The 13,103-nt window shown below is 46.7% G+C and overlaps 2 protein-coding genes across 2 annotated transcripts; one reads left to right on the plus strand and one right to left on the minus strand.

The window, feature by feature from the left end:
• Positions 1-3,817: 3,817 nt before the first annotated feature.
• LOC102230496 (heme-binding protein 1-like) lies at positions 3,818-5,994 on the plus strand. The gene is made up of 6 exons (XM_005813900.2): positions 3,818-3,921; positions 4,522-4,693; positions 4,793-4,878; positions 4,948-5,089; positions 5,158-5,341; positions 5,408-5,994. The coding sequence occupies exons 2-6, from the start codon at positions 4,540-4,542 to the stop codon at positions 5,583-5,585; spliced, it is 744 nt and encodes a 247-aa protein (XP_005813957.1). The 5' UTR covers positions 3,818-3,921; positions 4,522-4,539; the 3' UTR covers positions 5,586-5,994.
• A 104-nt stretch (positions 5,995-6,098) lies between these two features.
• eif4a3 (eukaryotic translation initiation factor 4A3) lies at positions 6,099-10,494 on the minus strand. The gene is made up of 12 exons (XM_005813899.3): positions 10,221-10,494; positions 9,508-9,580; positions 9,370-9,436; positions 9,231-9,293; positions 9,020-9,152; positions 8,870-8,950; positions 8,489-8,630; positions 7,734-7,872; positions 6,759-6,874; positions 6,560-6,667; positions 6,334-6,461; positions 6,099-6,247 (listed from the first exon to the last, which is right to left on the minus strand). Exons 1-12 carry the CDS (start codon positions 10,372-10,374, stop codon positions 6,231-6,233), a joined length of 1,221 nt encoding a protein of 406 aa, XP_005813956.1. The 5' UTR covers positions 10,375-10,494; the 3' UTR covers positions 6,099-6,230.
• Positions 10,495-13,103: the final 2,609 nt, after the last annotated feature.

Raw genomic sequence — 13,103 nt, forward strand, 5'->3', positions numbered from 1 at the left:
ACCTATAAGTGGCCAACTGTCTGTTATTCCTGTATGGATTTGATACAGTAGGGGCTTCCGCACTTCCCATATCTGTGTCCTCTGTCACTGTTTTCAGCAGTCGGCTATATTTCCGAGCCGCCTTTAAACGCAACATGAGCGCTAAGATGCTGCACACCTGTGCAGAGCTGCTCAGGTGTGTTAGAATCACAGCAGCAAACCAGCAAAACGCAAAGAACTTTGAACAGTTTTCCCCCCAAAGTAACAGAGTGAGTTGGGTAAAGCTGTTCAATACAGCTAATGCTAACTGAAAAATGACTAGCTAATGCTAGCTGAAAAATGACTAGCTAATGCTAGCTGAAAAATGACTAGCTAATGCTAGCTGAAAAATGACTAGCTAATGCTAGCTAAAAGATGACTAGCTAATGCTAGCTGAAAAATGACTAGCTAATGCTAGCTAAAAGATGACTAGCTAATGCTAGCTGAAAGATGACTAGCTAATGCTAGCTAAAATATGACTAGCTAATGCTAGCTGAAAGATGACTAGCTAATGCTAGCTAAAATATGACTAGCTAATGCTAGCTGAAATATGACTAGCTAATGCTAGCTGAAAGGTGACTAGCTAATGCTAGCTAAAATATGACTAGCTAATGCTAGCTGAAATATGACTAGCTAATGCTAGCTGAAAGGTGACTAGCTAATGCTAGCTAAAAGATGTAATAGCATTGGCCTCTTTAGAGGTGAACAAAGGTCATAACATCTCCAGTTTGGTGTAAATCAGATGGCTCATGTATGACTTAGAGACTACCGTATGCAAACGGCGAGGGATTGAAATTCGCCATGCTGCCACGCCCACATGGTTCAGTTTCTCCCTGGTGGTGGTAACAGGTCGATGTTTTTCTAATGAGTCACCGTTGGATGCAGCCGAGTTAAACCCGGGCCTCCACTTGGGACACCACTGGTTAGAGATTCATCATCATCTTATTGTATGTCACTTGGCTCAGGTTTAAACTTATATGAATGAAGAGAAAAAGACCGAAACTACAGGTGACTTCCTTTTGGAAGGGGGCGGGGCTAAGGTGATGTCACCAAATGACCATCTAAAACTGATCAGGATTGGAAATCCTGTCAGTTTCATTCTGATTAGGTGAAAAGGGTCAGACAGAGACCGTTCACAGTAAAACATGACATTTCCCATTAGCAGGGGGCGTGGCTTAAGTGATGTCATCATTTGACCACTGGGCATTGTGGACAAGCCTAACAAATACAGCACATAATATTGTTTTGTGAAAGAATCTATTCCACTTGATTGATAGAATAGTCATGAGACTCCAGTCCGGGTTTTACTCCCCACAGCATGCTGCATGCAGAATAGGGTTACGGCGAGAAGGACCTCTCTGCAGCAAACAGGAAGGGCGGGACGGACCGCTGTCAGTCTCAGACCTTATTTGGAAATGGGACAATATTTTATTAAAATTTATAAAAACTAAATAAACTACAGATGTATTACTGTATAGTTTTTACATCTACAATAAATATTTCCAAAATAAAGTTGATTATTAGAAATAATTGTGGATCCTTTAACAACCAACTCCACCCAGTTGGACCAGAACCTCCACCAGACCCAGAGCAGCTCAGGTTCCACCGGGACAGAAGCTGCCTCCTGTCAGCTCTTCCTCCTCTTCCTCTTCCTCCCCACAGCAGGTATTGATCATCGTCCCGAAGCTCCATCAGCTCAAATCGACCCGCGGGTCCAGATCACCTTGGAGGGGGGACTGTGTGTGTGTGTGTGAGTAATACTTTGTGGGGACCATTTTCTTGACACATACTAATACCAATTGCGAAGCCTGGTCCCCACAAGAGGGTCAAAGGTCAGATTTAGGACTAAGATGTGAAATGAGTTTTGGTTAGAGTTATTCTGAATGGAAATCAATGGAAAGTCCCCACAAATATAGCCACGCAAACGTGTGTGTCTCTGTGTGTGTGTGTGTGTGTGTGTGTGTGGTTAATTAGCACCCAGTCAGAGTCGCCCCCCCCCCCCCCCCCCCCCCCCCCCCCCCCCCCCCCCCCGCCGAGGTGTGACATGGTGATGAAGCAGCAGGATGGAGGTCACTGAGCTGGAACCACCAGGTGAGGCCACTTCCTTATGGCACTTTCAAAGTAAATGTCTCCCACATCTCAAGGACGACGTTAATGTGGCCGGACACAGTGGATGGTTGCCATGGTGACTGGTGTAACTGCAAAGAGGAGCAGGTGCTGCTGACACCAGACGTGTTTCTGCAGCTGATTATTGATAATGAGGATATTATTGATCAGCTGTGACAGGAAGTGGTCGTGTTGAGCCAACAGAGCGCGCTCAGAGCGGCCCGGTTCTGCTGACGCTGTTCAGATCTGAGCTGCATCAAGGTCAACAGCCAGGAGCCTGCTGCCATGGCAACAGGCTATAAAAACAGCAGCGCAGAGAAGCGGACACCGCCATGTTGTGAGTGGCAGCTTGGTTTAAAAAACGGACATCTAAAAATTAGAGTTCAAATTAGAGTGCTGGTGACCGACACCAACAAGTTCACCTTGGTAGCAAGTAATAATAACCGATAATAATCGATAATAACTGATAACTGCATCAAAATAAACATTTATGATGCAGGAAAATCGTGTTTAGTGATTTTACTGATATCATGCTGGGGTTCTGAACTTTAACCCGGTTCTGTTTGGACCAAAAGCAGCAGCACCTCCTGGAGAAGCTCCTCCCACCAAAAGGGGGAGTAGTCACCGCCTAATTGGATCAGGTCCGACCTGCTCTCTGGTACCTGCAGGAAGTCTAACGGGTTCTGAAACCACAGATGAGCAACTGAACCAAGATCTGGACCGACCCACAACCAGGGTCGTGTACCGGTTCTGGTTCGGACAACCGACTGATGTCGCTCCTTCTGACCATTTGGAATCAGAACCAGAACCCAGCATGAATATCACCTCTGGTCCAACAGAACCAGAACCTGCAGATGTCTCCTGGGCTTCCAGAACCATCACAGCAACTAAATGGGTTTAAGTAGCTGTATTATGGGTCAGAACCAGTCCAGAACCAGAACTTTCCATTTCCCTCCAGCTTCAGTTTTCATCTAAATATTCCAGATGATGAATGTCAGCCGGGTCAGAACCTGAGAACTCCTGGTTCTGGTGGACCCAGTCCAGAAGGAAACAGGTCCAATCATGATCATCTAGAGATGAGCAGGCAGTACCGGTACCAGTCCCAACCTGACCAACAGGGCTCTGCAGGGTTATAAAGCACCAGGTTCTTCTGCAGGCAGGACCGCCGTCTGGTTCTGGTTCTGGTCGACCCAAACTGAAATTGTCTGTAACAGAACCAGATGGATTCAGTAGAACTTCCGACCCGTTAAAGGTTCTGGAGAAATAAAGATCCAAAAAACAAACAAACAAAAAAATCAGCTGACAATGTCTGAAGCCCAAACAGAACCAGTTCTGGATCGGTCCTGGTTCTGCAAGGTCGGCTGCAGAGAGGAGCTGAGCTGATTGATTATTCGTGATCCAAGATGATGAAGAATCACCCGCAGCTTGTTGTCGTTAGGTTCTGATTCGGTTCTGTTGTCTCTGCAGAACCGCTACTGGAGTTCTAAACAGCAGAACTTAGAACCCAGTTCGGTTCGACCTGCAGAATCCCGAGTAGGTTCTGGTTCTGAGCAGTAAACAGTAAAAATAAAAACAGGATTAAAGTCTTTATTATTGTTGCTATGGTATGACGTCATGTCTACAAACGGGTCGCTTGGTTCGGTTCGACTCAGATCAGTTCGAAACTCAGCTGCTGACATCAGGCTTTTATTCTGAAAGTCTTGGCGCAGACCAGTAGCCGGAAGCAGAGAAGCTTCTGAACTGTTTGGACCGTCGGAGCTCCGAACTCACCTGAGGAACAGGTGCGACCAGAACACGGTAAGCCATCCCGCCCAGGGCCGGGCTCAGCGGCGGTCCGGTTCGGTTCGATTCGGTGCTGCCGCTGATCCGAACCTGCTACTAACAGAGCTAATCTGTACAGAACCCGCTCCGGTTCGGTTCCGTTCGGGTTTGGACCGGCTCTGTCTGCTTGTAGAATCAGGAGGGGCAGCAGAATCTCGGAACCATCACAGAACAGAGTTCGCAGCGAGTTCGGTTCTGTTTGGACCAGTTCCGTTCGTGACCTACTTTCTGTTTCAATCCAGTCCGGCTGAACCGGTCCAGGTTTTGTGCTGACATAGTAAACGTGTCACGAGCGAAACTACTGTACCGGGTCAGAACCGGTTCAACCCGGGAGGGGGGGTGTGTTACATTAAAGGTCTGAGTGTGACGTCAGAGCGATTTACATTAAAGAGCGTTTTATATCTCGTGACGTCACAGATTATTGTGCTCAGAACTCAAAAGGTCCTTTCAGCAGAACCGATCCAGAGGTTCTGGTCCTGGTCGTCTGCAAGGCGCCCCCTGTTGGTCAGGTGTTCTGCAGCAGGTGCAGGGATCTGATTGGCTGCTCTGATGGTTCTGGTTCTGTCTGGTCCGCAGGTCCGGTCCGCTGCCGTCATGGCTTTGATCTCACTGGATGACTTGGAGGGATTGGACGACGAGCAGCTGGACGATGACATCACCGACAACACCGAGCCAATGGGGGACGAGGACGGCCTGCTGAGCCACTGGCAGGCTGTGGCCAGCACCCACCAGGTGTCTGTCCCTGCAGGTGAGGGGGCGGGGCCAGACACTCATCCAATCAGAGGCCTGCTGAGGGGGCGGGGCCAAACACTCATCCAATCAGAGGCCTGTTTTCCTTGTGTTCCAGAAATGACCGGGCCGATCCAGGAAATGACCCGGAACCGCCAGCAGAGGGAGCCGCTGCCCTTCGTCCTGATCGCCCGCCATGAGAAGGTACAGGCCTTAACGGGAACTCCCGGTTCTGAGTAGCTGTTGCCATGGTGACGGCCTGTGTGTGTGCAGATGGGCGAGGTTCTGTACGAGGAGCGGCGGTACCCAGCCGGGTTCTGGGTGGGCTCACGGAGCGGCGAGGATCTGTACGAACAGAGCATCTCCCTCGCCTTCATGAAGCTGATGCGCTTCATCTGCAAGGAGAACTCTGCAGGTGAGGCCCCGCTTTCACACCTGTCGGCTGGCGCGACTGATGACATCACAGCGTCTCTGTGGTCGCAGGGCGCTACCTGGGCATGACCGTACCTGTGGTCAGCAGCGTCCAGGTGATGGAGGACGGCAAAACTTTTGAGAAGAGTGTGGAGACGGCTTTCTTTCTTCCCTCCGAGTTCCAGAGTAGCGCACCGCGCTCCCTCGATCCCGACATCAGCGTCACCTACCGGGAGCCAATCAGAGTAATTGCAAGGTAAGCCCCACCCCTTCTGCAGCGGGACATCAGCTGACCCGCCCCTGACTCTCTGATTGCGTGCAGGACGTTCTATGGGACGACCACGGAGCAAACGGTGGGCTGGCAGATACGCGTCCTGCGGGAACTGCTCGACCCCGGTGACCCCGGCGTACACGGCGACCGCTACATGGTCGCCGTGTACGACAACCCTGGAGCGCCGCAGCGCCGCAACGAGATCTGGTTCATCCGCAGAGAGCCATAGGATCCGCCCACAGAGCTCGATGGACCAATCAGAACACTTTTTTGTAAACCGTTTCTGGTCATTGGCTCACATGCAGGAAGTTTCATCTGATCGGTTGCTGCTGGAAGCAGCTCTAACTTCCTGCGCCCAGACAGTCTGACATCACTTCCTTTTCTCCAATATTGTGAAGTCACTTCCTGATTGATGTTGGGTTCTACGTCCCTCCAACACAATGACATCACTTCCTGCTAGCAGCACGTTGCTTCTTGTCCTGTAAATGAAATACTCAAGTTTTTATTGTTTTTACATGTTAAAATGTTTGGAGGCGAAGCCAAATCCACGGAGCTCCACCTCTCTGATGCATTCAATGTTTCTTCATAAAATCTGAATTTTTGATTTTTTTCTTTCTGTTTAAAAATATTTCAACAAATTTGGCTGTGCGTTGAGTTCCTCTTCCTGCAGTCAGGGGGCACTGCTGCTAGTCCACAGTGGCTGTGGAGCGTTTCCATGGAAACAAGATATCAGCAACATACATGAATCCAAAGCAAATTTATTTACAAAAACGGCTGACGTTCAACAGCGAACGTCACCTGGACAGGTAAAACAGGAAGCAACTGAGGCCAATGAGGAGTAAACAGGAAGGGGTGGGGCTGTGACGTCATCAGGTCAGATCAGGTCAGCCACTGCAAAGAAAACCAGACAAAGTGTTAACATGGAAACAGCCGGCGGGAGCAGAGCCATCATTGTTGCCATGGAAACAGGCCGGTACCATTCATGGGCATCTCATCGATCTGGGTCGAGTAGTACTGCTCGATGTCCCGCAGGATCCGGATGTCGTCGTTTTTCACAAAGTTGATGGCCACGCCCTTCCTGCCATAGCGACCCGACCGGCCAATCCTGGGAGAGACGAAGGGTCAGGTGACCAATCAGAACCTCGGACCTGTTCTGCAGCGGTCATAATGTTTTGCCCAGGGGGTCACTGCGCCACGGCCTACCTGTGGATGTAGAGCTCTCGGTTGTTGGGCAAGTCGTAGTTGATGATTAGCGACACCTGGGGGACGTCCAGTCCGCGCGCCCACACGTCTGTGGAGATCAGGACCCGGCTGGGGACACAGGGGACCCGTGTCAGTGGGGACGGGTCTACAAGTCTCGCCCTGTCTGCCTCATTCTCCCCCAGTCTCCTCCCAGTCTCACCTGGCACCGGACCTGAACTCCTTCATGATGGACTCTCTCTCTTTCTGGGGCATGTCTCCATGCATCGACGACACGGTGAAGTTCGCCTCCCTCATCTTTTCCGTCAGCCAGTCCACCTGCAGCAGAAACAAGCTAACTACATTTCCCATCAGGCTTTGGCCCATACTGATGCTGTATGCCGCTACAACCTGCAGGGGGCGCTACATTAGTATTCTATGGATCCGTTGCAGCTGAGGTCAAAAAGCTGCTGGCTAACAATGACTAGCATTGATTTTAAATAAATATCAAAGCAACGGGATGCAGTGCTTTGCTACAGTGTGACAACTACTGTAGCAAAGCACTACAGTAGTTGTCAGGAAAAATATCAAGGGAGAGGGAAGTAGCTCAGTTATGCTAGCTTGACTTTGACACCCACAATGTGTAGACATGCTGTGGAATTAGGTTAAAAAAAAAATTTGCTAATGCACCACAGTGTTAGCTTAGCTAATAGCACCAGTGGCTAGTTCACCACAGTGTTAGCTTAGCTAATAGCACCAGTAGCTAATTCATCACAATTGCAATATAAACATCAAACCTGAAACCCAACAGACTGAATATTCTGTTCTTTGTGTGGAAATGGTTCAGTGTTTTGGTGGCGTCCGTTGCTATGGCAACGAGTCTGCCTGTGGAGTAGTCTACATACACAGTGAGAAAAAAGTGTTTTTCTTGTTCAACGTTCAGCGCTTTGATTTAATAATGCTGACATCTCCAGATGTTGCTACACGTGTCACTAGCGACTCTGCTAGCGACTCTGCTAGCGACTACGAATGGGAAGGTAAAGAAAAGTCTTAATGAGCCCAATTTCTGGATGAAACAGGAACGTGGCAACCAGAAATGTTTCAGCTTCTGCCTCAGTGAAATTCAGCTCTTCCCCTCTTTGCTCTCTGGTCGCCATGGCAACCACTAAACAACAGCAGCAGCGTGTGTGTGTCTGACCTTCCTCTTGGTGTTGCAGAAGATGACGGCCTGTGTGATGGTCAGCGTGTCGTAAAGGTCACACAGGGTATCGAACTTCCACTCCTCTCTCTCCACGGCGACGAAGAACTGCTTGATGCCCTCCAGGGTCAGCTCATCACTGGGGGAAAGGAGGTTGGGTCAGTCCAGTTTCAACAGAACCAGCAGGTTCTGATCATCTCAGGTTCTCAGTTTGTTCCAGAACCAGAGGAGCTGGAACCGGTTCTGGGTCAGCAGTAGGAATAGCAGCTTTCTCGGCTAACCGCCATGTTGATGGAACGACCGCCATCGCAGCAGGAAGCAGCGCGGCTCAGAGCTCGTTACTAAGGCAGGTCCAAAAACATCAATCATTTGGACCCGGTTCTGGTTTGATCGTCTCACGGTCAGCGGGGGATAAAAGCGCGCAGTAAAAAACTTTTGGGATTTAATGACCTCTTAAGACCACGGGGTCAAACCATCAAACCTGGAGCAGAGAAATAATCTGCAAACTGAGTGAAACAGAATCCTTTTGTTTTACAGGAAGCAACTTATTGTTTTTACACAGATATTTTTCATTTAACCAGATTTGACCCCATCACACATCTACAGGTTCCAACTGGACCAGAACCGGTTCTGGTCTGTATCAGAGTTCAGCAACAACCCAGCTGCAATAAAGACAGGAAGCAGTTTTTCTGTTTCCTGTCTGGACCCAAAGTTCTAGTGCCAAATCATCAAAACCGGCCCGGTTTCAGACTCACCGCTTGACCAGGATCCGGATCGGGTCGGTCATGAACTTGTTGGTCATCTCCAGGATCTCGTGAGGCAGCGTGGCGCTGATCAGAACCACCTGGGTGGCAGGAGGCAGGTAGCGGTACACATCGTAGATCTGCTCCTTGAAGCCTGCCGGGACAGCCGCCGTTAGCATGGGCTAGCATGGAGGGGTTAGCTGCGGTTAGCAAGAGGGGATAGCCATCGCTAGCATCGGTTAGCATGGAGGGATAAGCCGCCGTTGGCATGGGGTAGCATGGAGGGACTAGCTGTCGTTAGCATGTATTAATATGGAAGGATTTACATGGGGACAGCCTCAGTTAGCATGGGGTTAGCAGCAGGTAGCGTGCTAACGGCTCTCCCTCACCCACCTTTATTCAGCATCTCGTCGGCTTCATCCAGAACCAGCATCTTGATGGCTCGGGTTCTCAAGCTGCGGCGCCGGATCATGTCTGCGGGAAGAGGTGATGGGTCAGAGAGGGCGGGGCCTCGGCCGGAGCTCCGCCCCCTCCCAGACTCACCAAAGACACGTCCCGGCGTGCCGGCCACCACGTGCTGCCCGTAGTCCAGCTTCCTGATGTCCTCGCCCACGTTGGTGCCACCAATGCAGGAGTGGCACTGGACGTTCATGTAGTCGCCCAGCGCCAGCAGCACCTGCGCAGGTGAGACCGCCGGCCAATCAGAGCGTGCAGCAGACAACACTCACCTGGAGGACGGAAGAGGCGGAGCTACCTTCTGGATCTGTCCCGCCAGCTCCCGAGTCGGAGCCAGGATCAGAGCTTGGGTCTCCCTCACCTGCAGAGAGAGCAAACGGGTCGGAACCGGGTCGGAACAGAACCGGAGCAGAATCGGGTCGGAACCGGCCGCTCACCTGGATGTCCAAACACTGCAGCACAGAGATGCAGAAGGTGGCGGTTTTCCCCGTCCCAGACTGAGACCTGCACAGAGTGGAGAGCGGCGTTAGTCACCATGACAACGGGAGGCGCCGGTGATGAGCTGGGCGGCTTACTGAGCGATGACATCACGGCCTTTGATGATCTGCTTGATGGCTCTCTGCTGGATGGCCGACGGCTTCTCGAAGCCTGGAACACAGAACCGGGTCAGAACCAGGACCAGAACCAAGACTAGAACCAGTTAGGTCCAGTCTCTGGTCCACACCGTGCTTTAGCATCTCTTAACATCTGGACAGTAAATATTTTGTCGCTGCTAACGCTAGTTAGCACCAAAACAAACAAACTCCGCCAGTTTTTCTCTTTTCAAGCTGAAACGGCTGAACGCAGCGTTAGCTCCCAGCGTCCTGATGCTAGCTGCACCGGGAGCCCCGCTCTGCCTCCGCCTGTTAGTGCTGCGATGTTCCCGCCGGACTCCGTTTAAATTTCTGCCAGTTTCACAGCAGCGACGCTGGTCCCAACATGCTACCGGGAGTCGGTCCCTGATTATCGGCAGAAGCAGCACCTGTTCTCCGACCCCCAGGACCAAATAGCGTTTTGTCCGAACCGCGATGTTAGCGGAGCGAGTTTCTCCGACTCACCCTCCTCCTCAGAGGGTCCACACAAATTAATAACTTTTCCTTCCACCAGAATATCTGCGGTTCATCCGTCTTTAACCCGGTTCCTAGAGGTTCGATTTCCTGTAGATTGACCAATTTCACCAGAGGAAGAACATTAGCATTAGCATCCCGAGCTAACTCCACCGCAGGCCGCAGGCCAGCCCCGATCGTACCGTAGGCGTATATCCCGCGGAGCAGGTCCTCCCGGAGACCCATCGTGTCGAAGGTGGGGGTAACATCCACCTCCTCGCTGGTCTCAAACTCCACCTTGGTCATGTCCTCCTCCTTTAGGAGCCTCTTCCTGCCCTGTACCCCGGCAGCAGCCATCGTTATGCGGGTTTCTGCTTCGGCTGAAATTCGGTGAATTAGGTTAAAAGACGAGCAGCCACAACGCTCTACTAACTGCTAAGACTAGCCCGCGTGTCGCCTAGATGACGTAATAAAGAACGTAAAGCAGGCTGCGCTTTCTTCTTCTTCTTTTCCTTTTTTATGGCGGTTGGCAAACAACTTTTAGATGTGCATTACCGCCATCTACTGGAATGGAGTGTGGATCGGGACGCTAACTATATACACCCCCCTCAAAACAAAACAAAACAAACAAAACAATAAAATAATAATAATAATTAAAAAAAAAATATAAAAAAATAAATAAATAAAATAAATAATAATAATAATAATAATAATAATAAAATAACAACACTTAAATCTTTTCTATCAATTTTGTTTTCTTAAGATAATTAATTAAATAACTTATATCTTTAGAATTAGAAATTTTTCCCAAAATATCTTGTAAATTTAACTGTAATTTATTTTCTTGTAACCGGCTAACTAATTTCCTTCTCTCAACAGAATATTTGGTACAGAACAACAAAACATGTTTTACTGTCTCTTCTTGACCACAAAAATCACAACTTCCAGTTCGATGTTTTCCTATTTTAAATAAATTACTGTTTAACCTTGTATGTCCAAAACGCAACCTAGATATAACTGTTTCCTCTTTTCTATTTCGTCCCGTTCTCCTCATTGCACCAACTTTTCTTTGAATACTGTACACAGGCTGCGCTTTCTTCTTCTTCTTTAGATTTTAACGGCAGCTTGCATCCATTATTGTTGCACTACTGCCATCTGTTGGGTCCTAATTTCTATACCTCAAATTCTCATAATGATCCCAGTATTATGTTAAAAACGAAAAATCTTCTCTTTCCCCTCATTGCTATTTAACTGATCAACCACATTCTCAATTTCAATTCCCTATTAAAACATAATTCCGTTTTTAATAATCTTCTTTGATTGACATATTTTCTACAACTAATAAAAACATGTTCCATCGTTTCTACAGTATCACACCAACTACATAAATCAGTAAGATGTTTTCCCATCTTAAAAAGAGTTCCATTTAAAAAACTGTGACCGGTTCTTATTTTATTTATAATTATCTCCTCCCTCCTGTTAATTCTTTTAATCTTTACTACATCAACTGTATTTTGTATTTTATATAAATATCTTCCCTTTATTTCATTATTCCACCTAATTTTCCATATCTTCTTACTTTTTTTCAAAACTAAACTTTTGCCTTCAGATTTAGATAACTTTATTGGCATATCAATGTCTTCTTTTTTAATAGCCTCCTTAGCCAACCTATCTGCTCTTTCTTTACCCAAAATACCCACATGAGCAGGAGTCCAAAATAATATTACATTTTTATTTTGTTCACATAATCTATGATGAACAGCCATAACCTCATATAATATATTTTGATGATTATTTGTACTTCCTTTTCCAATACTCAACAATGCAGATAATGAATCACTACAAACTATTATTTTACTTATATCAGTATCCTCCACCCATTCTAAAGCCAGTAATATAACATATAATTCTACTGCATGTATACTGAGATAATTAGATGTTATTTTTGAAATATTAATCTTTAATTCAGGAATCACTGCTGCTATACCAGTTGCTTCATTTTTGGGTTTTTTCTAACCATCAGTATAAATTTGCAAATAATCATTATATTTATTCTGTATTTGATTATAAAATTCTTGGCAGATATCTGTTATATTTCTTTCCTTAATATTTGATAGTGATCTGTCTATATTAATATATTTCCATGTCCATGTAGGTCTCAAAGGCCACAAAACTGTTGGACTAAATTCTTTGTTATAAACATTAAATGTTTTTGCTCTGTCATCCTCAACCCACCCAAAACTATTCATTTGTTCTTTTCCTCTTTCCCAACAATTTTCTAATACTTTCTTAACTGGATGATCTTCATTATGTCCTTTTAAATGTATCCAATAATTAATGGCATTTCTCCTGATTCTACTTGTAAAGCAAATACTGGAGTTGATTTAATTGCCCCTAAACTAATTCTCAATGCTCTAGCTTGAATAACATCTTTTTTTTAAATCTAGTTTTAGCTGCTGAACCATACACACACTCCCATAATCTATTCTTGACTGAATTAGAGACACATAAACATTTTTAAGTGATTGAAAACTTTCACCCCATGTCAACCTGCTAAACGCCTCATAATATTAAGAACCTTTTTACTTTTCTCCATAATATGTTCTATATGATTTTCCTAAGTTAGTTTCTTATCAAAAACTGCTCCCAAAAACCCACAACAGTCGACCCTTTCTAACTCTTTCCCATATAAATACAACTTTTTACCAAGCCCAATTGTTTTATTTGTAAGTGTCAATAAAATAGTTTATTTCTTGTTTTATTTGTAAAAAACATTACTTCTGTCTTCTTGATTGAAAATTTAAAACCCCACTTTATCTATGCCTTCCTCAAGTTTTAAAATAAGACGTTCTACATTTTTTCCCTTTCCATAATGCTCCATCATCAGCAAAAAGTGACTTGCCAAAACGAATTGATAATTCTTTAAAAATATCATTAATCATAACTGAGAATAATGTTGGGCTTACACACTTCCTTGAGGATTTCCATTTTCTATTTTACATGATTGTGAAACATGAGATCCTATTTTGACTTGAATATCACATAAAAAATCCCATAACAATTAAACATATTACCTCCTATACCTA

This window comes from Xiphophorus maculatus, chromosome 5, assembly GCF_002775205.1.
Source record: "Xiphophorus maculatus strain JP 163 A chromosome 5, X_maculatus-5.0-male, whole genome shotgun sequence".
Lineage (NCBI taxonomy): Eukaryota > Metazoa > Chordata > Actinopteri > Cyprinodontiformes > Poeciliidae > Xiphophorus > Xiphophorus maculatus.